Below are 25,225 nucleotides of genomic sequence, written 5' to 3' on the forward strand. Positions count from 1 at the left end.
CACATTCATGTTGGTGTGATATTTAGTGCTTCGGCGCTAAAGCAGTGTTTTTTGACAACAGGCTAAAAATGAATCTCGCATTCTTTTGTTCATCTTTCTCGACTTCTACCACATCGGCCAACCTCTTCATCTATCTTTCATCATACGCAATGCACAAACAACAATGAAAGTAACGGTCATTTTTTGGTACTGAAAGCATGATGATGCAAAAGATCGTTGTCGGGTCTATACACAGGTCCTTTCGGGCAACACAAAGGTCGATCGGGCTATCAATCCGACAGACTTCCACAATACCTACGCCTGATAGATATGAGGGAAAGGTGCCAAGTTAGCTCAGCCTGAAAGACTATGTTGGTCATAGGTACAAAGGCAACTTTAAGGTTGCAATGTTTTCCGGGCAACCCAAATTTAATTCACAACAGCAACAATTACGACAGTCTGTTCATTCGGCTTTACAAAAGGAAAACATTAACGTTCATGAATGGCCAGCTCTCCAGAATTTTGTTGACAGAGCCATCGTTCAGGATGGAATTAGAGCAATTCAAGGCTTTAGAGAGATGTGGCTGGATTTGGGATATGAACATCAGCAATTCTTTGCCCATGGATCCTTCGCAACAGATCCACTCTTCATTCAGATGTCACCCGAGTCTGAAAGTTCGATCCTACAGATTTATCGTATAGTGTCAAAAGTACTACCGGTAATCCCACGAGTAGTGACTGATGTTCTGTTTGAACGATATTATGTTTTCAGCCTTGACTCTTATTCTGAGCAATTACTCGATATCGTTGGAGGTCTGGACAGTCTTACCAGCAAGAACCGGGTACAATTGCTTAGTACTAGACTCAGATGTCAGAGATTCAAAGATTACTGGGAAGCATTCGCAGAGTATCAGAAAATGCGTGATTGGTGTTTGGAAAGAGGAGAGATCTTGACCTCTAATGGATGGTTTCGCGTATTTTACAATTTGACAAGACTGGACATTTACGACACAAAAAGCACTCCTTCTCTGCCAATAGAGATCTTCGAGGAGCTGATGACGGACTTCGACAATCTCGCGCAAGCAGACGAGAACGTAAGGGTCAAGATATTCACGCTCGCTCTGAGCCATTATGGCAAAAGGGCATCTAAAGCTGTTGGATCGAAATGGCGTATGTATCATCAGCAGGTCATCCTCATTATTCATGAAGGATTGGTGAAACGCTACGGCGACAATTTGAATGGCGACGTTGTTATTTTCAACTCTTTACTCGAAGCTTATAATCGTGCAGGCTTGTCTAATTCAGCTATAGAGATATGGAATCAGGCGGTGAATTTGAATGTCGAGATTGATGCTGCTACACTCGCGACTATATTTGATATTTGCGGACTCAACGGTCGTCTGCCAGACGCAATCAAAATCTTTGAATGGTTGCAGCATGGCGAATGTTTCTTAAAGCTAATGAATAAAAATGCTTGGGATTCATGGCTAGAATGCCTATGCAGATGTGGCGCACTTCAGGAAGCCATGGACTTTACATTTCAACTCATGGAGCATAAATTGCGAGAACGAGCAGAAGTGTACAAGAATGCAGAGACGATGAGAGCAGGAACTAAGAGCAAGGATATGTATTATAAAACGATAGAAAGCGAACTGACGAAGGAAAGTGATCTCAACTATCCCGACAAGCAAGGTTTACCGAACAAACCTGTATTTCAGTCGCAACAGCTTCGGAAGTATTCATCGAATGGTCTTTCAACGTACGCACCGGATGCCAAAACTTTCGGTTTGCTACTAGGGTTCTCCCATGTTAAGCACAAACACGATTCTTACGGTTTCACTCGACCTGAACTGCACGCTGAACTCTTACAGCGACTGTATCAAGATTACCCTGCCCTCGTGCCTTTCATCGAAGACTACAAGCTCGTGCCAATATAAAGATTTGGAAGAATGAATACTTTTTGTGCTGGTGCTCGAATGCATTTTCAAATATCTACATACCCCTGTACAGTATCAATCAATTTGTATTGTGTATTCACCTCAGACAATTTTGCTTGTATTTGACCTTCTCTTCTACTCTTATCGGAGAAATGGTAAGGATTGGACATCTGACATAATGGAGTACACTGCTTCTTATCTCATTGCAAAATAACCTTAGTGGAATTTGCCGGGTACGACTGGATGACTAGCAGATAGACCGCCGTCGATTGGAAGCACGATCCCGTTCACATAAGAAGCTTCATCTGATGCTAAGAAGGTAACACCGTTTGCGATCTGTTCGTTTGGATAAACAAAAAGGGAGAGAAATAAGCGGGATTCACGGCTTCCATCATAAATTTATCGCCTACTCACCTCTTCACTAACACCATATCGTCCTGTCGGGTTCAATTGACCAATCTTACCGGCCGTTCCTCGATCGCGAGCCATCTCAAACTGCGGAGTTGTCATTCCAGTCTCTATCAAACCCGGTGCTATACTACAAACTCTGATATTCGTGTGAGCCAGTTGCCATGCTCCTGTCTGAGCAAGATTGATAACGGCCGCTTTGGATGCGCTATAGTCAACTGATCCTGCCCCGCTTCTGATTCCGGCAACGGAAGCTGTGAGAATGATGGAGCCTCCTGATTCTGGTTTCTTTGAAGATGTGACTTGCATTGCCTCTGATCCATACTTGAGTCCCAAGAAACAGCTATTGACATTGATGCGCAGCGTTTCCGTTAGATCTTCATTATCGGTCGCATTGAGTGGCGCACCAGTTGCCCTTGCAGCATTTGCGAAAAAGACGTCCAACTTTCCTGCTTCATCGATTGCTCTCTTACAGATCCCTTTAATCGCTTCTTCATCCGCCGCATCGCATTCATGACAGCTGACTTTCACCTCAGGATAACGTTCTCCCAAGAGCTTTTGAAATGCTTCAAAATTCTCTGCATTGAAATCCAAAAGGTAAAGATGTGATGCACCTTCGTGTGCGAATTGTAGAGCTGCAGCACGTCCGATACCGTTCAAGCTACCTGCTCCTGTAATGATACAAACCTTTCCTGCCAATCGTCCCGATCTTGGCTTATTTTGAAGATGGTTTTGGATTTGTTCTAATCGTTTCAATGTGGCTTTGTATGCCTCTTGAAGTGCTGCATTTTTGCTCATTTTGCCTGTTATGGTAGTGGAGTGGTGATGATGTGAGTGTGGATAGCGATGATGACGGTAATGAGGATTGATGGCAATGACGACAACTTGTACCAGATGGAAGAAGCAGGATAAGCCTGCACACAAGCTTTCGGCTTACCGGGTTACAGGTATCCGTTTAAAAGCGTATATAAGCGCAGCGCGTATGTGACAGACGACACTGTGGGGACAAGTGATAAAATAGCGTGGGGAAAGAGAGACTCGGTGAAAGGCACAAACACTACTCTACAATCTGGCTGACATTCAATACACACACAAACAGATGATTGTATGATAGGATTCTCATTCAGTATCTAACCCATCGTATACAGCTACATATTTGCGAGGCTGTGAAATTGTCCGTGGGAGAGTTGCATCCCGATACACTTAGTAGGGATAGCTGAAATAATACTTTACGCCCGGATGATCGATCTCGAGCAAAGTGTTGTTTTGTGGGTGATCAAATGTTTGAGCCGCAACAATATTTTTTGGACAATACGTTTGATACTCCAAAGAAGCAGTGTTCAACGTAAAACTGTCACGATCCAAAAGAAGTTTCGAATGAAAGCGGATGTACTTCTTCTTGCCAAAGATGGTAAAGCACTTATTGTTGTATGGATTGATGTGGCCAACGCAATTCTTTCCTTCTTCTTCGCAAAACTCTACCCAAACATACAAGCTATCTGCACGCTTGTAGAGAGTATCGATGGCTGGCACGTTGATGTCATCACGCTTTGGGTTGACTTGTGCTTCTTTTGGAACAGGTGATGCAAAAGCCAAATAAACGGAAACGACCGTCAAAAATAAGATGTAGAGCTTGAGATGCATCTTGATAGAGTGGTGATGATGTTTGGGAAGACAAATGTATGAACAGATATTCCGAGATTTTATTCAATCTTGGCGAGCCTTAAGACCATGCCCATATTCATGCAAATGTTTTCATGCATCACATTCTTCCGCGTGACCATGGAATGCCTGCGGGTAGCTTGGCACTTCCCACGGGCTACGTAGCCCGATCGCCGGATGCTAGAACCGTGATGAAGCCCGTCATCCTCGCCTTTATAGGTATAGAAGCAGGCTCTCAAACCTTTTTTTTTCGTTGATATCAACTCTCCTAAACAGTTGCCTTTAGCTTTTGTGACAAATACAGCATTAAGAAGGATTGATTTGGGAATGGTTCTGGTGATTTACGAGTCGTGTTTTCCAGGTACGGTTTTATGCTTGAAATTCAGGTCAAAATAATTTGAGATCTCCTGACCCCTTCATCATATCATTCTTTCAATCTCATCTGTATGGTGCATATCCTGCTCTATTTAGATGATTCTCCTTACGCCTCTTTCTGGGAAATATAGGATTGATCTTATAGACCCGCTATCCTCTTGAAACCTATAAATTGTCTCTTTTTCCAAAATTTTCCTCTCCCATAGGTCATTGATCATTCATCAGCCTCACTCACTTTAAGATGTTCGCTACTCTCAAGAAATCGTTCGCAATCGCCGTTATTGCTTTGTTCGTTGTGGTATCAGCCTTACCTCATGAAGTACGTATCCCAAGGTGATCGTTAATGAAGTAAGACTCACATTTCCTTTTTCTTTTCCTTTTATTAGCCTTCTGTTAAACGCCTGATTCCAGCCACACCAGGAGCTGGGGTTGAGTGCGGCACACACTGCTAATTATGCCAAGTAGGCAATCTCATGGCCAAGGGCTTTCAAATGCTCGTGGCAGCTAGAAAGTCTCTTGATCGTTTCCAGTCAGTCGTTTTATCCTTGTCTGTCTGTACCTCTTTTCCATTTCAGACCAAATATCATCAAATTGCAAATGTACGAGACCTTACGTACAAATGCATGAATACTAATATGTTTACCAATTTCTCAGCCTCTCAGATCATTTGGTCAAAGAGTTATGTGTGATGATAATGTTTCATTGATGAATTTGAGGTTATTTCTCAGCTATACTGTCGCAAAGTATGGATAGACTCCAACTTTATTCGTTACACAAGACAGTTTCAGAGCTAAAATGAATGGCAATCACGTTCATCCGACGAGGAAATCGTGCAATGTGTGATACGTGAGCTACAGATTATTGTCCGCAATCTTCACGCTTTTCTAATGGCACACTTTCGCCTTCGTTCAACTCATTACGCTTTTTGTAAGGGCCAGCAACATTGATCTTGTAGTACGAACCAGGACTATTGATATCAATGGTTTTCGTGCCATCAATACCACTGACACCTAAAGCTTGACAAGCGATCTTGTTTGCGGTCAAGCAACCAGCAGCAGAATAGCTTGCGAGGTAATATGTACCCAAAGTGATCGTACCGCTAGGTTTGTGAAATTTGATTTTTGTCTTGTTGGGTTGATTGTAGCAAACGTCTTGGAAGTTGTACAGTGGAGAAGTGCAAGAATCTGATGCATCACAAAATTGAACGTAGAAGGCGTCATCGCGACGAGTAAGGTCGTTGAGACTTTGCTCAACCCCAACGTCTTTGCGAATCAATTTTAGTTGATCGTCATTTGAAGTGGGAAAGGCATTTGTTTGCAAAGCCGCAATTAGGGCAAATGCGAAAAAGAAAGCCAACTTCGAGATCATATTGGAGTACGTTGTCGATGATGAAAAATCAATGATGTGGTGTTGGTGTTAGCGAGGAAGAATGTTTGGGAGCCTGCTTTTATATCTTTAGATCTTGAAAGCCAAGGAAAGCGGGCTTGGTTATATTTTTAGCATCCGACAACCGGGCTACATAGCCCGTCAAAAATGCCAAGCTATCCGCAGGCATTCCATAGTCATCGGAAGAGTGTGATGCATGAAAGTACTTGCATGAAAAACGGAGACGGTCGTAAGAATCGCCAAGACTGGATCAAAACTACCTGTTCATACGTTTGTCTTTCCAAACAATATCACGACTCCATCAAGATGCATTGCAAGTTCTACGTTTCACTTTTGACTGTATTTTTCCTTTATTTGGCTTTTGCATTACCTGTTCCAAAACAAGCACCGGAAGCGTGATGACATCAGCGTGTCAGCCATCAATACTCTCTACAAGCGTGCAAGATTTTTGAATGTTTGGGCAGAGTCTTGCGAAGGAGATGCTTTTCATGACATGATAGGAGAAACCACTTTTATTAAAAGGCAGAATAGCAAGATATTATGTACTTTATGCGGACTAGAGATCTCAGATGATACTGATCAGAACATTAAGTACATTTCAATAGCTCTGAGAAGTTCGATTGACATCTTACTGGTAGGAGACCAAATCGCCTTAGTGTCTCCACGTTAGGGGAATTAGAGGCAAGGAAAGGAGAAATGAAGATGGCTTCAGAAAACAAAACAAGGGGCCCACTCATCATACAGTATTGGCACTTATCCTACGACCAAAATTGATTTCAGCGCAATCTAAGATGCTATGCTGCGAGCAGAGGAAGTCAGTGGTGAACGGATATCGTCTTTCTGATGTAACGGTTTGGGTTAGACCGATAAGATGATGAAAATAAGTCGAAGACGAGTAGATTCATCTCTATCAGTACTTACGCATTTAGCCAGGAAGACTTAATTCTGACTCCCATTACAAGATCCAAGCCTGGCCATATGCTCTCATAAGCCTGCGCTGGACAGAATGAGAGACGTACGCGTAGCAGAAGCACTGCATCTTCTTCCAGGCACAAGCGTTGATGAATATTTATCCGAACAACAAACAACACTTCCGCTTTCCCCACCTTCATCCCAAGCTGAAAGCAAAGATGGCATACACTCACACAACTGCAAATTGGCAAGATCCTACACATTTCGAAGAAGCAATTCAAGGAATCAAAGAACAAGAACAAGGTAAGTTTACTACTTGAGAAAGACTCCAATGAAGTATTGACATTTACGCCATCCCTTTACCTCCACACAGCCTTGCAATTTCAAACGTTTGATTTTGAATTTGCAAGAAAGATTGGAGAAAACATTCAAGAACAAATGAAAGCTTTGCATGAGAATGGAAAAGGTCCAAATAGTGCAACAGCACTGATTAGCATCAGATTGTGGTCTGGCTTGACATTATTGCAAGACACATACGGAAGTGGAGTGACTGTTTCCAATGAAGATTGGGCAAGACGGAAAGCCAATACGGGTGAGTGGCAGCATCAAATGACTCTGTCAGATCAATGAACTGATCTTTTTCCATACACAGTGCGAACACATGGAAAATCTAGCTTCTTGGTCGGAAGAGAATTGGTAAAGAAGGGACGTGATATCAATTCATTAGGAGCAGAATATGCTGCCCATGGCGGAGCATTTCCCATCAATCTCAAAGGATTGAATACAGGACCGATTGGAGCAATCATTGTTTCCGGATTAGATCAATGGCAAGACCATCATGTGATCGTTGAAGCGCTCAGAAGTCTGATATGATCAGAAGGGAACTGAGAAATTGCAAGATTAGTGAAAGATGAACGATTTCGAACGCTTTATTCAAGATACTTACTTTTGCTTCCAAATCGATATCCTGCAACTCATCTTCTGAAAGACTTCTTGCCGTTGTGGAAACAGGTATAAGGACGCCTAACAAAACTATTGAAAGGACGATGAGTTGATCGAAGACTGCCGCGTTAGAGTACATAGGCATCGCGAAGGTGGAAAAGCATGAGCAATGTCAAAGGTGGCGAGTGAATGGTGTGGTGAAACGAAATGTACCTCAAATCTTTGGACAACTCCCCTCGTTTTCGTGCTTAGATTTCAAGGATGTCATTGTCAGGGAGATTGGGAGCAGTGACATGCACACATTATGAATCCCACAAATAAGGATCAATGAAAGGAGAAGATGGTATAATGAAAGGAGGCGCTTAAATTGTATATGACTTGCAATAATGGTTTAAGGAGGTATATCATCCCTTTTGCAAATGCGTGATTTCAGAAGGTCTTTGCGATGTTCGTAATAAAAGACATCACTAGTTTCTTGTGATCTGTGGACCAGGACCCATAGCGAAAGGTTGACCTTCGACAATGACATAAGGCTGCGGTTTGATATTTCCAAATTTCTGAACGAAGAGTAAAAAAGTTCTTAGTATGCCTACCAAGGTTTGATTGATAGCTTCTTTCACTTACCGTGGATGGAGTTCCAGTCGTAGGCGGAGTCATAGACATTGTGTAACGCTTAAACAAGCCTTCAGCAGTACCGTCAGTGCTAGAATATTGTCCCACCGGCGCAGCGATGGTCATAGCTGTGAATGACAAAAATGTAAAGAAGGAAAAGCCCAAGATTGACACCATTGTGGGAAGATTGTTGTGGCTAGAGAAGTTGGCTGTTGAATGAATGAAAAAACCCTTTGCTCAACAACATCGTCCTTTTATGATTGATTTTTCTCCAAAGCTGCCAAGATATTGCTTAGGTAAACTGGACATATTTGCGGTCCACCTCTTTAGAAGCGGGGCTTTGAAATGATATGAATTGTGTGAAAAACGCCGCCTTGAGCGTATGATCATAATGATTCATACACAATCATCGTGGGGATCCGTAATCAGAACTCATAGAGTCAAAATTACCTAATTCGCTTTCAAGTCATTCATACACAAAGTGGAATTGCTCCGATTCATTACTGCTGTGTATTAGTCTGCCAAGAATTATAAACTTGCGCTCTCCGTTGCCATTTAGCCGAATGCATTTCAAAACGGAATCAAACGGAATCTGGCGCCGCTCAGAAGCAAGCCGTTCATCAGACAATGGAAGTAATGGGTTCACAAATTAATGACGGATGCTTCTTAAATGATACAACGCCGACACACAAAGAGGAAATGGAAAGGGATTTGGTATTCGTTCAGATGATCGTCTTCAAAGGTGGGAGAATTTGGTCATGTGAGATGATATGATATTGTGTGAATTGACAATCGTCAAAAGGCTATAACCAAATGTCATGTTAATAAATAATGAGACCATGTTGACAATGTGCACACGAATATACATTTGCTTGTATTTCTTGCCGTTTTAATGGCATCCATTCGGGTTTGTGCATTGGGTGGGATTCTTTTGACCAGTGCCTGTACCGGTACCACTTCCAGTGCCGGATCCAGTACCGCTACCACTTCCATAAGCCGGTTGAAAATAACCGCCAGCAAGCTGAAGAAAGGGAAAAAGATGCTGATGAGTACCTGTACTTCATCTCAATTTTTTTCAGAGAGACCCACAGCTGGAATGGCTTCTAGAGGAGCAGCAAATGCTACCGTATTAGCCAAAAGATAAACGTAAAATTGAACGAGGAAAAAGCTAAAGATCATTCTGAACGAGGCAATTGGTTGGAGAAGGTAAGAAAAGGGAAAGGAAGAAATGATGAAAAGCTGTGTCTATTTAAGTGAAATGCAATGCAAAAATCAATTTTCATCTCAGGCTAGCTGACCGGCCGATGAAGTTGTGACGGCGTTAATTATTGGTCATACGTAGAACGGCCAATCTTCTTTTTCCGCAATGTGTCGTCATGTTTGGCGGACCGAAATGAATGAAAGCACAAGGGCCGCAAACACAAATAGTGCGAGAACTCTTGGAAGGGCGTTGGCGTTTCATCTTACTCACTTTTTGTGCTCTAGATTGATGGCTAGTAGTGAACCCGGTCATGCACACATAGCGTTATACTGTATGAAATTCAGTTTTCCGACGGCCGGAATGGTGATAAAATATACAGATAGTCAATATTTTGGACGCTTGACTTTTCAGTGGCCTTCAAGAATCAAAGTTGAAGGATGGATTAAGGACTTGGCTTTTTCTTATCGTATTTTTGAACAACTTTAGGTTGAAAAGGTTTCTGCAATGAATTTGGGTACATGTCAGCTCTAATTTGAGTCCTTAAACTCAATACAATACAAAACAATACGTACCGGCATCAGTGCTGATAATGGTGACGAGTGTACCATTGTGATAATGCTCATGATCAACAATAGTTGAGCGAAGAAGAATTTTGTAGTCATGTTGGAATTTGTCAGTAGAGATGGAGGTCGATACGGAAAATCTGGAGACTGAGGCATGTGGTTTATATACATATGTATGCCTGTGGTATTGGCTTTTGTCTATCTTCTGAAGGGTAAGGCAGGGAACGCAATTTCAGCATTTACTCATTAACCTCCTATTTGGCAAATGTGTGATTTTATGACGTTACATTTGAATAGGCGTAAGCACGCACATTCCTTCTCCGCTCTGAGCTGGTATTTACCGAGTTCTTCTGTGTGCTTCAAGCTAGTTTCACGTTTACTGAACCGAGATGAAAAGGCAAAAATGTGATTGATTGAGTGCATAAGGTAGCATGTTCATTTTTGAGCTCATGGTGGCTATGATGATGGTCTTGAATGAATGCTTGCGCGAGAGTTGATCATTTTTGTCCGTGCGCGAGAGAAGAATAAGCGCCAAAGCAGCCGCCCACGCTAATATAACAATGGAGGAATCATGTTGTCTTCTTGCATTCATTCATCATTCTCTTCATAAACGGACAATTGTCATGCAATCGATCAAATGATCGTTTATACTCTCCCTAAATAATGGCGGCAACAAACTTTAGCTTTGTGACAAGTACAGGTGGAGCGAAATTATCATCTTCAACTACGCCATTTTATATTCCACTTCATTTTGATCAATACGATAAAGTGAAAAAGAATGGTCAAAGTTCAACAAGTACTCGTTTAGGTCCTCAACTTCCATCGAGAGATTGGAAACAATCATGGCAAAAGCCTTCATTTTACGACGGAGAACACACCGCCAATCTCCCGAATGGGCTAAAACGACTGGCAAAGGAGCAACCCCAAAATGCATTTGAAGATGATGGCCTGGACAGATGGGTCACAGCAATGGAGGTGTGGAGTGTGGAGGGAGATGAAGAAGAAGATGAAGAAGATGTGGAATACTCTGAGTACCAAAAGGAAAGCTCCTCTACGGCTCCTCAGATTCGGATAAGCTCCAAGGACCAGTCTAAGAAGCGGCAAGACATTATATTTGGAAATCACAAGGGAGGGAGGCGTATTGCAATGGGTACGCATGATGGCAATGTCTGGATATTCGAGGAGCAATTTCAACAGAAGGATGAACTACAACTTGCCACATCCTACGAATCAGCTAATATGACACCATCTACATCCGCAACTGGTTTGAACGTACCTCTAAATCGATCTTCGCCTAATCCGAGCAGACTAAGTCTGGTATCTCCTACCTCGCCAACAACATCAATGACAAGAGCAGTTGAGCGGGAAGCAATCCTGCCGACGTCAGCTACTACAGACATTAGCGTTTCAGCAGCACCAAATCATTCCGCAAATACAGGCATGGACGCCGAAGAACAACTAGAAATGCAATGGCATTCTGGTAGAGAGAATCAGACTAGCATGATGGGTGGCATGATGGAGGCATTGGGTATACAGCAGAACAATCACTCTCATGAGAACATAAATTCACATCATGATGCAAAGCAACGCGGTTCTGCCGATACCTCTAAATCAGACAAATCAAAAAGACATTCTCGTTCAAGGAATATAAGTCTTACGCTTGGCAGCTCACAAAAGAACCCAAGCGATGTCAAATCTGCATTGGCCAAAGCAGGACTATTGGGCACGCTAGGTTCAAGTGATCGGGCGGAGTATCAACAAGGAGCAGAAAACGACCCACGAAAGAAAGTACCTTCGCATCCGAACAAACCACTAGAGTCCATCGAGCCAATACTATGCTTTCAGTGTCCTTCTCGATCTCCAATCGTGTCACTGAGACATATACCATTTGGGACCGGGAAGGAATCATTGAGTATTCTGCAAGAAGACGGGAATCTTACTCTCTGGTCCCTAGAAGGTGGCTTGCAGGCTTTTCCAATTGACCTTAAGACAGCTAGAGCAATCCCGCTGGATCGATTACACGACGAAGCTCAATCGCAACCTGCTGTTTCTCTAATGTCGCCATTGGCACGATTAGCTGCTATGCGCAGTAATGCACCATCTCCGCAGCCAAGATCTAGGGTGAATTCAAATGCTTCTCAGCACCCGGTCTCTGCAGAAAGTGTGTCTCTTCCAGTCGTTAGTACCTTTGAAGGTGTCACAATCACGGGGTCGAACAGGAAAGGTGAAAAGGCAAATCCAGTCATTGATGCGTTATATGACAAAGCAAAAATGCGACTACACATCGTCGATATTGAGAAACAGGTCGTCACACTACAGCACACGTTTGACGATATTGGACTTGCTCCCCCTCTGATTAATCTATGCGAGGATGAAGAGACGGTGGACGTTTATCACATAAAGACGAATGGCAACGTAGAGGTGGAATCCCACCGGATCAAATCGAAACGCAAGGCAACAATGAATGATACGCAAAAGTTGGCGCCACTCAGCTCAACATCTGCATTCTTAAGACGTGAAGGTCTGTCTCGACCAGCATCAAGACCAGCATCAATCTTGGAAGAAACGCCAATCACAAAGAGAAAGCTTGGTGATAATGGAGTGGAGAAAGATGCAAGAGGTTTGTTTGTCATTAGAGAAAACTTCATTCTTACCTGGAGCGATGAGGGTATCTCACTGGCGAAGAGAACGAGTGACTCTTTGACTCATTGTGACACCCTGTCCATCCAAGGAATTATTGATGTTCAAGTCGAGGGAGAATCGATCCTATTGCAAACGGATGACAAAGTACTCTCGATCCACATTTCTGAAAAAGGCCAATTTGAGCAGCAGAAGGAGCTTGCCTTGGAAGACGAGTGTGACGCAGTAAGTATTAGAGGTAATGACATGCATCCCATCTTGTGCTTACGTGATGAGGAAGACAGACTATCGTTGCAATCCAACAACAAGATTATTTGGCAAGGCTTGCAACCCAAGGAAGAGGTACACATTACGGCCACATTACCTTTCAGCATGGAAAGAGTCGTCCTCAGCTTATCATCCGGTCATTTGACTATATGTCCCATGACTAATCTCGTTGATGGAAACATTCCCGAACCCAAAGATTCTACTTCGGCATTCTCTGGAAAGGTGACACTCTTACAAACCGTAGTCAATCCACGCACCAATTCTCGGCACATCATCGGAGGCACGGAAGAAGGTGACATTATCCTATGGGATGCCACCACTTTGAAATGCCAAATGCAACGTTCTGTCCTTACTTCTCCTATTGTTGCATTTGTGGCTATTGGGAATAAAGATAATGCATTACGTCTACACGGTAGCGTGGCTTGCGTCGCCGCGGATAGTACGATCGCATTCATTGTGCTTGATGAACTGCAATTGCTGTACATCGTACCAGGACGAAATGCACCGTTAGAGTTGATGGCAGTCCGCTCCAATGAGCTGATGACAATCTACGCAGATGGAAGAGCTAGAGTATGGAACGCGACCAATTTAGAGTTACGCAGGAGTATTGGTGTTGATCAAGCATTGGTCCTGCTAGAGGACGGAAAAGGATGGTGGTCACAATTTCCTATCGATGTTGCACATTTGAAAAGGGAAAGGGGAAATGTTGGAGTACTAAGCTCTATTCCTTCAAGTCGTGCTTCTTTCTCAGGCGCAATGACGGCAGATGTTCGCAGAGTGGTAGAAGCAGCAAGTAGAATGGTTGCACCTCTAAATACAGCAGGCATCTCCAATGCCCGAGACCTAAATCAAGCTCAAGATTTGCAAGATTTAGATGTGCAAATCGATCCGATGTCATCGTTGGACAGTAGAGCTGCGCCGAAATCATCCTTCTCACAAACGCTCACGATGCCACAAGCAGCAAAAGCTTTGCATACCTTGAGTCCTCTATTATGCAGCATCTTACCCTTTGGTTTGAGTCAGGAATTCGATCAACAGTGTAAGCTAGCCTTGGGTACGGAAAAGGATATCGGCAACAATATGAGTATCGCCTACGGCCTTTTTAGCGAACCAGGGTATTTGATCATGTCATTGCACGGAATGACATCAAAGCAGATGCTCTGCGTCTCTCCTGCCCTGACTGCCACAAGGTTGATTGGATCGATAGCAATGTTGTTAGTCCTGTCGAATATCGAGGAATTGCACAAACCGGCCTACGAATTGATCACAGAGCTTGGAAGTCTTTCGAATATCGTGGGAAAAGGCTTTCAGAACCCTACGATTGAATTTTTGATTGGCTTCTTGACAGATCCTGTCCTTGAGATCAAACAAGCCGCACAGATGCTTTTCGTTTCTTCGCTTGAGGGTATGCCACAGGAGGATTTGGATCAAGTCTGTGCTCAATTCAGTGGAGCTTTACCCAACCGTCGTCGAGCGAATCTGATGGCCGCTCCTCCACCGATGAAAGATTCGGAAAGAGCATCGATTGACGCTATAGAAGATGAGAGAGAAGATCAACATTCTTCGAAAGCACTGTTGCTATTGGGCCTGATTGCTACTCAAAGGTATACGGTCATGCCACCCAATCTTTTGAAGGATATTTCGGCTTCGATCAGCCTTTATCTTAACGATGAATTCGATCCTGCTCATCAATCCATCGCAATCGTTCTGTGCGATCGGGGTTTTTCCATCTTCCAGCATTACTTCGACGCAATGGAGATCGTTCGAACGATGTTCAGCTTGAGCACAATTCTTCCGAAAACTGACAACAACGAGAATGGAGCATCCAAAGCAGCTCAGGTAGCTTTGGAGAATCGAGACCTAGCTCGTCAAGCTACCCTACGCATAGCAGAAGAGAATACGCCTTTGTTCATGACTACTTTGAGTCTTGATATCCTTCATGCTCGTAGTCCGGAGCATTGTAGTGCCACTATGCGATTGGTTGCTTTTATGGTACGCCGAAAGCCGTTGGTTCTGTATCCTAATTTGCCTAGGTTTGCTGAAGCGGTCGTCAAATCGTTAGATCCAACAGTAACAACTTTACGACCTGTGATACACAAATCTGCAACGATTATCATTTCCGAATTGATTTCAGCTTATCCAACGATAGCATTTCACAAAGGACTACAAAGGCTCGCAGTTGGAACATTTGAAGGTGCGATCATCATGTATGACCTAAAAACCGCTACAAGGCTGTACGTTCTGGAAGCTCACAGTGCAAGTTTAAACGGGCTGACATTCTCGAATGATGGGCGTAGGCTTGTTAGTATCTGTCTAAGTGATGGTATGGTAAAAATTTGGAAGACAGGTGTCGGTCTTGGCTCTATATTCAACTTTGGTGGTGCACCAAGACAGATCAGCGCTCTGTTGGGTCGTGCTACCGGAAGTGGGGAGGCAGAGCAAAGCCAGTCGTCCACTCCCAATCAAAGTGGTGGTAATACAAACCAACATTCCCACAATCATGTAGGCACGCCGGCATATAAAAGCTTTGATTTCGGAAGAATGGCTGGAAGTGCATTAGCAAGTGTTCGTTTAGCGGCCATTCGATCTCCCACATTGTCTGGCTCAAGTACGCATAGCGGTGGGGCACAAGCAGGAGGGGGATTGTTATCACCTCGGGGATCTGTGAGCAGTCACGCTTCTTTTATTGAACGCGAAGAAGAAGAAGCTGCATTCTTGTCGAATTTGCAGCTGGTCCGATTTGAGTGGCTGGCTGAACGATCTATCAAGATTCGAATCGGTGAAGCAAGTTTGGTTTTCGATGTAGCCTGATCAAGGATGTATGATCCTCGTACAACGAATACAATCACACAAAATTCAAAGGAATGAGGAATGACAATGAAAGAGAACATGATAGGTATAGAACATACTAGAAGGTAATAGAGCGACTGACAAACATGCAGCAACTTGCATTTATGAAGAAGAACTTCTTGTTATTTTCTTCCAAAAAGGCTTAGAACGTTGACCATGTTTGTCAATCATCTTATCCGTCACGTGAGCAGGAAGATGATTATGACTTTGATAGATTTTCATATCCGAATGAACTTCTTGTAAGACACCTTTACCAACTGCCTTCACGTCTTTTGATGAAGCGGTTTTTATTATTCTTTTGACTTGGTCAGCTTTTTCACGTAATGTAATCCAACGCAGATCTGGTCGTGAACCTTCTGCTAAACGGTATGTTTCTATTTCAGCCTCAATCTTCCTGCCATATCCTGATAAGCCATGAGGGTGAGGGCTAGATTGAGTGTTAGGTACTGGTCTATGAATGGAAAGGGCAGCACGCTCTAAAACACTTGTATTATGTGGCAGAGGAGCTCTGGGGCCTGAAGAGCTGGCCTTGTTCGCAGGGTCCATCGACCAGACAGTAGACATAATTGCAAAAATGATGTACAAAATGATGTACAAGAACATCTTGTGGTCTAACATCTTGAATTATCCTCTTTTATCTGGAGAAAAGGGTAAAAGTTGGTAGGTGGATATAAATTAATTCATTTGTATTGCTTATAAGATAGTCGTAGAGATCATCAAAAAGTTTTGCGTAAAGGCTGAAGAAGGGGCTAATGCGGTCTGCTATGATTTTTGTGTATGATAATAAGCGACTGAAGGAGAGTTGTACACAATCATAGATGTGTATCAAGGGGCCTCAAAGACATGTGTGCTAGCAAACAAGTGTAAAAACAGAAAGGACATGAAAAGAGTACCGGACAAGTCTATGTGAAATCAATCAGAAAGTAGAAATTGTAAGGACAAGATAAAGATCATGAAGTACAACAATTTGTTATTGTAGTAGATCGAAAATCAAATATACAGCAATTTGCATTCATGTTGATCTACTTCGTGTCAGTTTCTTCCAAAGAGATTTAGGACGTTTACCGTGTTTATCAATCATCTTGTCAGTCACTTCAGCGGGAAGATAATTATGACTTTTATATATTTTCATATCCGAATGAACTTGTTGTAAGACGTCTTTACCAACTTTTTTATGTTCTTTGGTTTCAGGATTCTTAATGATGCCTTTCATATCACTGGCTTTATCACGTAGATTTGCCCAACGAAGATTTGGACGCATATGTTCTTCAATCCCGCTTGTATGAAAATGAGTTTTTAATTCCATACCAACCGGAGATAGGCCATGAGGATGTGGGCTTGGCCAATTTCTTGTATTGATAGAAGACTGCAAACCACTAGAAACAGGAGATGCGGCGCTTGAAGTATCGGCTTTGTTCGCAGGGTCCATCGACCAAACAGTAGAAGCTATTGCAATCGCAATCCACAAAAATATCTTGATGTTTAACATTTTCTATCTGTCTCCTATTTCGTGTTCTTTGAGAAAATGATGAAAATGGTAGATTTTAACGTTTTGGCTCTTTTGAATTGTACTCAATTTTGCCAAGTATTTTGTATGAAATTTGAAAGAGGGGGCTACGATGCAGTGCTGCAACTTTGCGTATGATCATGAGCGTCAGAACGATAATTCATACGCAATCATGAAGATGTGTATTAAGGTGCTCAAAGCGCTAACATAATGATGTGCGTGAAAGGGTTGATCCGTCAGTAGGCATTGCTCTAGAAGTTTGGGTATTGTGTGAAGATATGACATATTATGTTCTTTATCTATGATGTTTAATGTATATCCCTTTAGATCAGATACATAAATCAATGTGGCATCTTTCTCTATTTCTTTGGCTTTCGCCCCTTTCCGCCTCCTCCCGATCCACCGGAGAATAGTTTTGTAATCTTTCCTGTAATTCCACCTCCGCTACCCGTTTTCTTTGGCTGTGGAGCAGAAGCCCGAGGTGTAGAAGGTTTGGCCGCAATTTGTGTGGGTAATTTATCTCGTCCATTCCCTGAGCCACTATAGCTGGATGGATAATGTACCGGTGGCATAGCACCTTTCTTTGGATTGCCTCCAACAAAGCCTGCTTCCGGTTTTGGAACAGGAGACGTATGTGCTGTCCGCAAGAGTAAACAACATAAAATGAAAGTTGTTGCAATGATGTAATTTAATGAAAACATAGTTAGGACCAGCCTTGTATAGTTTTGAGAGATAATGGAAAGAGGGTAAGCTTAAAGTCCTTGGATATTGTGCTATTTATGTACCAATCCGAGAACGTAAGAGGATGGCGTGTATTGCGCGCTTATCCTACTCGGGTCGTTGTGGAAAAGACGTTCACGGCAAAACAGAACAGAAAGGCGTAGAGATACGCCACATTTTAACAAGACACTTTCTGGTAATCCCCACTGAGGCGATTGGGGGAGAGTAACTTCGCAATAGCCATTTACGTGGTTCTACTATTTCTTTTTGCCCCGTGAAACGACAAGGTGATGTCGTAAAGGTCATGAGCAGATTAGCATTCAACCATGACAAGTAAGGATGCAGCCGAATGTAAGCCAAGATTTAGCTTCAAGCTCGATCAGTACAGAACATAATGCTCAGAGCTTTTTAAATTAAATGCTGGATCCTCTTGCCGGCCCGACTGGGTTATCGCCTATTGGTAGAACGATTGAAAATCGGATTCATTCATCAAGCAAGGTTGATAAAGTCATGAGACCAGCTCATAGATGGTCACAACTGCGCAACCATGCACGTCAATATAAACAAGATGTTGCGATTGCACAAACAGAGATCTCTACGTTGGATAGAAAGATGAGGAGTTCCAAATCGAACCAATTCGTGAAACACATGTTTAGAAAGGGTAACGGAGAAAACTCCCAACATTTAAAAGACGAACGTGATCGTGGATTCTTGGTTAAAGGATTTGCGAATGACCACCTGAGGATGATTAGGTCAGATATGAAAATATTCAGAAAGAATCAAATGCTTCCCAGTCACGTAACCGATAAGATGATAGACACACATAGCATGCCAACTCGCCACTAAGGTATAAATGAACAATTGCAATAATAATATTATACGAGATGAAAGTGAAGGTAGAACACAAATCAAATATAGTAGATTTATTCTCCAGCAAATAATCGTTTGATGAGATAGGTAATCGATCCCACAAGTCGAATTGCGGCTAAAACTGCGACGGAATATAAGATGAATCCCATGTATACAATGCGAACTTTGTTATTGTTAATCGATAGAATTGCGACTGCCAATGCTGCGTTCGTCAGAACCCAAATAAGCACCACATTCGTACGAATGGCAGCATAATAATCCTGTTGTGCTTGATCCAGATCAACCTTCTTTTCCTCTTTGGGTGGCTTGTTTGCTAGAACGTGCACTGCATCGTGGTATGCCTCATCGATATCTTTCGGTTCAGTTGGCAATGTGATTTCCACTTGACCATCCTTTCCGCCAACAACACCCAAATCCGTTTGAACTTTATCGGATCCTTTTGTACCCCAACTGACATCATGAACGTTACACATCGAATAAACACCGAAAACCGAAACGAACGAAGGCGCCATGAGGTAATATTGAATCAAAGAGGTAAACATATGCCAAGGTTCCAAGAATAAAATACTTGCAATCAGATAAACACCAAACGTTGCCGCAACCGAAATTACCACAGCAACAAAGGTATAATTTGTCAAAAGTGCCTCTGTACTGTTGGAGTCGTTTTGGACACTTATGATACTCTTGATGGCGAGATACACTGCTGCAAATGTCATATAGCATGTTAATAAACCAAGCATGATCATCGTGATTGTATAACCGAATTTAGCGCCTGCCGGTCTATTACCCATCGAGAGTAGGAAGATGAATACGATCAATGCCAGATAGATGTATTCCAAGATCAAATTCGGCACCTCGAGTTGATGAACCAGCTCACCCAACGATCGCGTAAGGATGGTAAAAGCCAAAAAGTAGTTTGCGATACCGAACCATGTAAACAATAGATTGACCAGTTGATAAAACATTTCAAAGTGCAATGCAAACTTTCTTCCGAACGAATGAGAAGATCGATAGATATAACTGAAATGAACGATCGAATGCAGACCTGCAAAGAAGGATCCGTTCAACCAACGACGACGCTGAGAAATCAATTCGGGAACGGTATCCGGCACATCTGTAACTGCTTGTGCACTTTTGACGTAATGCAAAATCCATGCTGCATCTCGCTTTGAGCACAATTCCCAACATAGAATACGATCTTCGGCAAGATACATGTTACTAGTGAAAATGTCGGCGTTGTTCTTACCACCGTGTAATGTCTCACCCTTGAAGTAAGAAGCCAGTGGTCCTTCACCTTTTGCGTCATTCTGTAAGGCGATATAGCGATAAGCAGAGAAAGCTCCTGGTAAGACAGTGATGTAACCGAATACCGATTCGAGAGGTTTATCAAGAATGTTGGACATCTTGTACTCAAAGTTCTGTGCTGCCACCAAAGGGTTGACCAAAGCGGACCACATCTTTCCCTTTAGAGCCACGATCTCTCCACAGGCACCGGCTACGTTTGAGTTGATGTCGAATGCCTTCCATAGATGGTAAAGACTGCGAGCTCTAGGCATCGTACCAACATCGAGCAAGATGCAAACATTTGGTTTCAGCACTTGACCAAAAGCGTTGAAACACCATCTGTGCGAATTGATCTTTTTCGCATTCTTTTCCTTCAAAGCAAAGATGATTTGAGTTGGCATAACACCTTTTTCGCGTCCTCTGAATTTGAGATTTGAATCAACACTCAATTGGGTTGTATATTCGTATAAATGCATTTGTACTGGCTTTCCGTTCACCACATTCTTTGCCACACCTTCTTGATAAACACCCAAAGCTGCCAAGACTGATAACACGCGAGGATTGCACTTCATTCGTCCATCTGCCACAATAACAACTACTACTCTCTTCCATGCATCTGCTCCCCAAGTGCGTGATCGGTTACGACTGCACAAGAAAGCGATATTGCTCAGCACACCTTGAAGAGTACGTGCGAACAAGACATCATCTTCGTTGTACATCGTCAAACAGACCATCAACTCCGTTCGTCGAGGTGGATCGAAAAGTACTTGCCGAAGCGTATATTGTTCGTCTGAGAATCCATCTGCATCACTTGTTACTGCACTATAACGCATATGCGTCATTTCTCTGCTTTCACGATCGTTTAGCTTGTCCAGCAAAGCAGGCGCGACGGGACAATCCAAGACCAAATTTCCCTTGAACAATTCAACTCTTTTCAATGTTTTGTACCGTCTTGGTACCCGTTGCGGAATTCTTCCGTACCGCACATTCCCGCCTACTTCTCCACGTTCGACCAAATTAGGGTCAAATCCGCCCGGCATATAATCTTCATCAGATTCAAGTTTGTATTCGTTTGGCGTTTCGTTGGAATATGGAAGGTGTTCTCCGTCCATTCCAACACCACCGATGTGATGCCCATGTTCATCAAATGCTGAGGCCGGTGCATATGCATAATGACCACCATTGGGCGGCAAGAGAGGGACATCACCTTCAGCGCCATCGTGATCATCTTCATGATCCATCGTTCCTGCGCCTCCATACCCAGGCAAGGGATGTCTTCCATAAGGAGAATCATCGTACGTGTTGGGCCCACGAGGAGGAGAAGAAGAGATGTGATGATTTGATTGACTGCCACCAAAAGGATTGTCCAAAGTCGGAGGTAGGTACCCATAAGAATCATGATGAGCATGTGACATACTTTGTTGAGATCCTCTTCTGGGTCTTGGCATATGCGACGATGTTGAATACGGTATATGCGCTACATCGTTTGAGTGTGCGTTACTGGCATATCCTCCGCTCATATGACGATGTGGGGGTGACATGCTTGAATGAGGTGGAGGAGGATGACCTGATTGAGAGTAATGATCTGCATAACCACTTTGCGGAACTCTTCTAATTCCGCCTGGCGGAGAAGTTGCATATTCGTCTTGTTGATGTCCTGCTGAATCTGGTCCGTTGGAAGCATATTCTGGAACGGGATCAAAGGGTTGATGCAAAGGCAAAGGGTCTTGTAATGGAGCGCCTTCATCATATGTCGGATAAGATTGATGTCCTGAAGGACCTCCAAAAGAAGGTTCTCGGGGCGGCATGATGGATCTGTGCGGAAGGTTTGCAGTCGAAGTCGAGTCGGGATCGCCTTTGGGAGAGAGTCAAGAGAGGACAAAGGGAGATGTTGAACTTGAGAATATATAAGTTGTTTTGATGATGTTCTCTTTCAGTGTAATTTGCTAATAAGTCAATTTGATGATGATGGCAGCAAGGAAAGCTGTTAACAGCTGATGATTGTTAAGATCTTACTCAGATAAGAGCACCGCCTCGAGAACAAAGCAACGAGAAGGAGAAAAAAAAAGAGAAAGAGGCCGGGGACAATTAATGTGTTGCAGTACTACAACTGTTTGTTAGAACAACACTGCACATTCGGGGGTTTGCACAGCATCCAATTATAAAAATAACAACCCCTAAACGCGTCGGATCCATCTTATGTTTAGCGGCGCATTAAACAAAAAAAGAGGCCGATTAGCAGCAGCAGCAGCACCACTTTTTCAACTTCAATTTTCTCCACTTCAAGCAGACAACGTCCTGTTAAGATGCGAATACGGACTTCCGCGTACAAGAGGATTACCAGTGACAGATGGTAGCTTTTCTTGTGGTGGCTTGATAAGATTGCAATCATGCCAAGGAAAGCATTACACCTTCATATAATAATAAGGAGAATTGTCCGGTCAGCATTGCACAAAATTGATCATGCTAGGAAGTGCCAAAAAGCGAGCATTGGTGCCTTCCAAGTGCAACGCTGTTATGCGTTGAGAGAAGATATTGCTATTTGATCAATAATATACATATACATTCTATACACCCTGCACTCATTCCTCCATTCCATCTTCAGCTTCTTCATCTGTGTTTTTGGCTGATTCCTTCTTTGCAGAAGAAGCACGTCCGCCAGAGCCACCCGCCTCTTCACTTCTTGGTACAATATCAACCAAAAAGTCAAAAAGGTTTGAGCCTGCCACAGCAGCGACAACGTCTGATCGTTGAACCGTTCTTCTTTTGTTTGCCGTTGCATGCATGTATGATCTACACGTTAAATCCGCAATGAAAATCTCACATGCTCTTGCAAACAAGATTGGCGCTTCAGCAGAAATCATTTTCACATCATCATCCGATGCTTTCATCACTTTTTTTATTCGTGCTAAAGGCAATTGACCTGCTTGTGGTTTGAATAATTCCATTAATTCTTTTGCTGATGCTGCTATTGCCGCATCTGACATTGGTTCACCAGCTTCGTCATCCTCTTCTTCCTCATCATCATCATCACGCTTCTTCGCTCGCTTTCCTGTAGCAGACGCTACTGCTGCTGCTTGGTCTTCGGGTAGAGATACTTGTTCTTCTACTCTTGCCATTTGTCGTGTCCAGAAATTACGCTGATATGCTTCCATATCTTGATGCATATCGGATGTCACATAAGGAGGCGATTCTGGCCGCTGTTGCTGTGATCCTGACATGTTGGCGAAGTAGTGGCAAGAAGCAAAGTGGAGATAGTAATAACTGAAAAAGCGATCACGTCAACATCATAAACGAAATGAGACTCTTCTGTGACGTAAGTAAGACGGGGATGGTGGTGTGAAGTTGCGAAGTTCTGTCAGGTCATACTTCACACTGCATATCCGATTATCAGTGGCGCTAGAAGATCGTCTCGGTGCATTTATTCCTATCAGATCATCTTACGCGTACACTCAATAACCAGGCATTCTCTTACATCTGATGCTGTTCACACACACACTGTTTTGTATCTATCTCTATATATTGACATTGCCATCACACTCCTGTACATCATCTGCTTTTTCACATTGAGCCTTCGATACGACAATTTGCCAATTGCATAACGAGAATATCTTGTGCTCCTGCCGATTCTAACTTGTCACACACTACTGCAACATCACTTCTCAAAACCATAGCTTGAACCGCATTCCACAATTTATCGTCCAAAGGCATCACTGTTGCAGCCCTTCTTCCTGGTGTGATTCTCAAGTTTTCCTCCAATTGTTCATTTTTGACATTATACGTCACCAAAACATAACGTGAAGCAGCAATCACACCTCGTATACGCGAAGTGATCAAATTGATCAAAGCTGTATTGCTGCGTGCATGTGGTGCTGCAGATTTGATGAGAACTGCTTGTGATGAGAGTAAAGTACCGATCTCATGTAAACCGCATGCACGCATCGTTTCTCCTGATTCTACCAAATCAACAATTCCATCTGCCAATCCCAAAGCACATGCAGCTTCTACACTTCCTCCGACATATTCAATCTTTGTTTGTAGTTCTGATTGACCGCTAGATGATTTGCCCAATTTTGCTTCCAAATCGGCAAAGTATTTACCTGCTAGATAATCGAACGAGGTAGCCACCTTTTTGCCAACTAGATCTTCTACTGATTTGATTGATGTGCTACTCTCTGGCACTTGCACTTGTAGCTTACACTTTCCGAATCCGAGTTGGAGTTCTTCCGTTACCAGCTTGGATACTGTTTCGCCTGCTTCGGCCACCATATCCTGACCAGTGATACCTAAATCAACATTACCCTCTCCGACGAAACGTGGGATATCGGCAGCTGGCAAGAACACCAAAGCGATAGGATGATTTTGTACCAATGCAACGTCCAATCTATGAGCACGTTTGAATTGTATATCGGCACCTTGCAAAAGCTCTAAACATTTTTCATATAGTCTTCCTTTTTTGGGAATAGCGAATAACATACGCCCTTCCAAGGCTTCGGGTTGTAATAGATTACTCATATCTTGACTACTTGCAGCCTTTTTTATTTTTTCTTCGAATGCTGTTCCTTGTTCTTCTTCAATCGAAGTGATGGTAGTTGATGGACTATTAAGATTGGATGAACATTGATCCTCTTCTTCCTCTCCTCCGATTGTAGTAGTCATTGTGTTCCCTGTACGCGAGAAGATCTAATCTTCTCAACAAGACACACTGTCACAGTACCCACATGCACGCGTACAAGATAAACTTCCCAAAAATTCCTTTCTCTTGGCTCGAGTCAGCGCTAATGAATGGTACACGTGCGTCAACTGTTATCACCTCTGCTTGCCAGTGCTTTAGTATATGATGGTGATCAGAGAGGTGCTTGCAGATGATGATGATGATGGTTGATAAGGAAGCGTTGCAGGATGTTGCTCTGTTTAAGCTTCTTAATGGTAAATATATGCTCATATTGTATACTAAGAAGATTAAGAAAAGCGGCTTCTCTTCATTGCCTCTCGCCTGCCGAAATGAGCTGAGCCGGAATGTACCTAGAATGAATACGTCATTCGAACCTCAATTGTCCGAGCACGCCATTTTGTGTCGTTTGAGTTAGACTATGTGCCGAAACGAGGA

At 43.0% G+C, this 25,225-nt stretch overlaps 14 protein-coding genes across 14 annotated transcripts; 3 read left to right on the top strand and 11 right to left on the bottom strand.

The window, feature by feature from the left end:
* Positions 1-110: 110 nt before the first annotated feature.
* On the top strand, positions 111-2,194 carry FA14DRAFT_159227 (uncharacterized protein). The gene has a single exon (XM_025498111.1). It carries the CDS (start codon positions 387-389, stop codon positions 1,914-1,916), a length of 1,530 nt encoding a protein of 509 aa, XP_025357261.1. The 5' UTR covers positions 111-386; the 3' UTR covers positions 1,917-2,194.
* On the bottom strand, positions 2,025-3,232 carry FA14DRAFT_8309 (NAD(P)-binding protein). The gene is made up of 3 exons (XM_025502960.1): positions 3,210-3,232; positions 2,331-3,127; positions 2,025-2,252 (listed from the first exon to the last, which is right to left on the bottom strand). The coding sequence occupies exons 2-3, from the start codon at positions 3,120-3,122 to the stop codon at positions 2,133-2,135; spliced, it is 912 nt and encodes a 303-aa protein (XP_025357262.1). The 5' UTR covers positions 3,123-3,127; positions 3,210-3,232; the 3' UTR covers positions 2,025-2,132.
* Positions 3,233-3,350: 118 nt separating this feature from the next.
* On the bottom strand, positions 3,351-4,070 carry FA14DRAFT_159228 (uncharacterized protein). The gene has a single exon (XM_025498112.1). It carries the CDS (start codon positions 3,966-3,968, stop codon positions 3,528-3,530), a length of 441 nt encoding a protein of 146 aa, XP_025357263.1. The 5' UTR covers positions 3,969-4,070; the 3' UTR covers positions 3,351-3,527.
* A 1,014-nt stretch (positions 4,071-5,084) lies between these two features.
* On the bottom strand, positions 5,085-5,809 carry FA14DRAFT_183281 (uncharacterized protein). The gene has a single exon (XM_025501307.1). The coding sequence runs from the start codon at positions 5,727-5,729 to the stop codon at positions 5,220-5,222; it is 510 nt and encodes a 169-aa protein (XP_025357264.1). The 5' UTR covers positions 5,730-5,809; the 3' UTR covers positions 5,085-5,219.
* A 1,068-nt stretch (positions 5,810-6,877) lies between these two features.
* FA14DRAFT_183283 (uncharacterized protein) lies at positions 6,878-7,888 on the top strand (the record flags this gene model as incomplete). Its single annotated transcript, XM_025501308.1, has 3 exons — positions 6,878-6,962; positions 7,033-7,251; positions 7,312-7,888. 3 exons carry the CDS (start codon positions 6,878-6,880, stop codon positions 7,530-7,532), a joined length of 525 nt encoding a protein of 174 aa, XP_025357265.1. The 3' UTR covers positions 7,533-7,888.
* A 180-nt stretch (positions 7,889-8,068) lies between these two features.
* On the bottom strand, positions 8,069-9,392 carry FA14DRAFT_176266 (uncharacterized protein; the record flags this gene model as incomplete). The annotated part of the gene is made up of 4 exons (XM_025500656.1): positions 8,069-8,158; positions 8,226-8,341; positions 9,150-9,234; positions 9,303-9,392. 4 exons carry the CDS (start codon positions 9,390-9,392, stop codon positions 8,069-8,071), a joined length of 381 nt encoding a protein of 126 aa, XP_025357266.1.
* Positions 9,393-9,762: 370 nt separating this feature from the next.
* Positions 9,763-10,380, bottom strand: FA14DRAFT_159229 (uncharacterized protein). Its single transcript, XM_025498113.1, has 3 exons — positions 10,265-10,380; positions 9,987-10,182; positions 9,763-9,913 (listed from the first exon to the last, which is right to left on the bottom strand). The coding sequence occupies exons 2-3, from the start codon at positions 10,131-10,133 to the stop codon at positions 9,857-9,859; spliced, it is 204 nt and encodes a 67-aa protein (XP_025357267.1). The 5' UTR covers positions 10,134-10,182; positions 10,265-10,380; the 3' UTR covers positions 9,763-9,856.
* Positions 10,381-12,780: 2,400 nt separating this feature from the next.
* Positions 12,781-15,766, top strand: FA14DRAFT_8382 (uncharacterized protein). Its single transcript, XM_025502972.1, has 2 exons — positions 12,781-12,842; positions 12,898-15,766. The coding sequence occupies exon 2, from the start codon at positions 12,990-12,992 to the stop codon at positions 15,693-15,695; it is 2,706 nt and encodes a 901-aa protein (XP_025357268.1). The 5' UTR covers positions 12,781-12,842; positions 12,898-12,989; the 3' UTR covers positions 15,696-15,766.
* A 70-nt stretch (positions 15,767-15,836) lies between these two features.
* Positions 15,837-16,298, bottom strand: FA14DRAFT_176268 (uncharacterized protein; the record flags this gene model as incomplete). Its single annotated transcript, XM_025500657.1, has 1 exon — positions 15,837-16,298. One exon carries the CDS (start codon positions 16,296-16,298, stop codon positions 15,837-15,839), a length of 462 nt encoding a protein of 153 aa, XP_025357269.1.
* A 448-nt stretch (positions 16,299-16,746) lies between these two features.
* Positions 16,747-17,223, bottom strand: FA14DRAFT_183289 (uncharacterized protein; the record flags this gene model as incomplete). Its single annotated transcript, XM_025501309.1, has 1 exon — positions 16,747-17,223. The coding sequence occupies one exon, from the start codon at positions 17,221-17,223 to the stop codon at positions 16,747-16,749; it is 477 nt and encodes a 158-aa protein (XP_025357270.1).
* Positions 17,224-17,600: 377 nt separating this feature from the next.
* Positions 17,601-17,942, bottom strand: FA14DRAFT_187109 (uncharacterized protein; the record flags this gene model as incomplete). Its single annotated transcript, XM_025501569.1, has 1 exon — positions 17,601-17,942. One exon carries the CDS (start codon positions 17,940-17,942, stop codon positions 17,601-17,603), a length of 342 nt encoding a protein of 113 aa, XP_025357271.1.
* Positions 17,943-18,884: 942 nt separating this feature from the next.
* FA14DRAFT_118416 (putative Chs4-chitin synthase 4) lies at positions 18,885-21,530 on the bottom strand (the record flags this gene model as incomplete). Its single annotated transcript, XM_025496289.1, has 1 exon — positions 18,885-21,530. One exon carries the CDS (start codon positions 21,528-21,530, stop codon positions 18,885-18,887), a length of 2,646 nt encoding a protein of 881 aa, XP_025357272.1.
* A 1,072-nt stretch (positions 21,531-22,602) lies between these two features.
* On the bottom strand, positions 22,603-23,460 carry FA14DRAFT_8393 (histone-fold-containing protein). The gene has a single exon (XM_025502973.1). The coding sequence runs from the start codon at positions 23,334-23,336 to the stop codon at positions 22,698-22,700; it is 639 nt and encodes a 212-aa protein (XP_025357273.1). The 5' UTR covers positions 23,337-23,460; the 3' UTR covers positions 22,603-22,697.
* A 162-nt stretch (positions 23,461-23,622) lies between these two features.
* FA14DRAFT_140930 (HisG-domain-containing protein) lies at positions 23,623-24,717 on the bottom strand. Its single transcript, XM_025497115.1, has one exon. The coding sequence runs from the start codon at positions 24,628-24,630 to the stop codon at positions 23,677-23,679; it is 954 nt and encodes a 317-aa protein (XP_025357274.1). The 5' UTR covers positions 24,631-24,717; the 3' UTR covers positions 23,623-23,676.
* Between the last annotated feature and the right edge of the window lie 508 nt (positions 24,718-25,225).

The sequence above is a fragment of the Meira miltonrushii genome (genome assembly GCF_003144205.1).
Source record: "Meira miltonrushii strain MCA 3882 unplaced genomic scaffold FA14scaffold_1, whole genome shotgun sequence".
NCBI lineage: Eukaryota > Fungi > Basidiomycota > Exobasidiomycetes > Exobasidiales > Brachybasidiaceae > Meira > Meira miltonrushii.

Bases quoted from the DNA above. Each gene is read 5' to 3' on its own strand.
- FA14DRAFT_183281 (XM_025501307.1), bottom strand. From the start codon at position 5,729: ATGATCTCGAAGTTGGCTTTCTTTTTCGCATTTGCCCTAATTGCGGCT.
- FA14DRAFT_8309 (XM_025502960.1), bottom strand. From the start codon at position 3,122: ATGAGCAAAAATGCAGCACTTCAAGAGGCATACAAAGCCACATTGAAA. The intron at 2,253-2,330 runs GTGAGTAGGCGA...CCAAACGAACAG, and splicing joins GATATGGTGTTAGTGAAGAG to ATCGCAAACGGTGTTACCTT.
- FA14DRAFT_159227 (XM_025498111.1), top strand. From the start codon at position 387: ATGTTTTCCGGGCAACCCAAATTTAATTCACAACAGCAACAATTACGA.
- FA14DRAFT_159229 (XM_025498113.1), bottom strand. From the start codon at position 10,133: ATGCCTCAGTCTCCAGATTTTCCGTATCGACCTCCATCTCTACTGACA. The intron at 9,914-9,986 runs GTACGTATTGTT...AATTCATTGCAG, and splicing joins CATTATCAGCACTGATGCCG to AAACCTTTTCAACCTAAAGT.
- FA14DRAFT_8393 (XM_025502973.1), bottom strand. From the start codon at position 23,336: ATGTCAGGATCACAGCAACAGCGGCCAGAATCGCCTCCTTATGTGACA.
- FA14DRAFT_159228 (XM_025498112.1), bottom strand. From the start codon at position 3,968: ATGCATCTCAAGCTCTACATCTTATTTTTGACGGTCGTTTCCGTTTAT.
- FA14DRAFT_140930 (XM_025497115.1), bottom strand. From the start codon at position 24,630: ATGAGTAATCTATTACAACCCGAAGCCTTGGAAGGGCGTATGTTATTC.
- FA14DRAFT_8382 (XM_025502972.1), top strand. From the start codon at position 12,990: ATGGAAAGAGTCGTCCTCAGCTTATCATCCGGTCATTTGACTATATGT.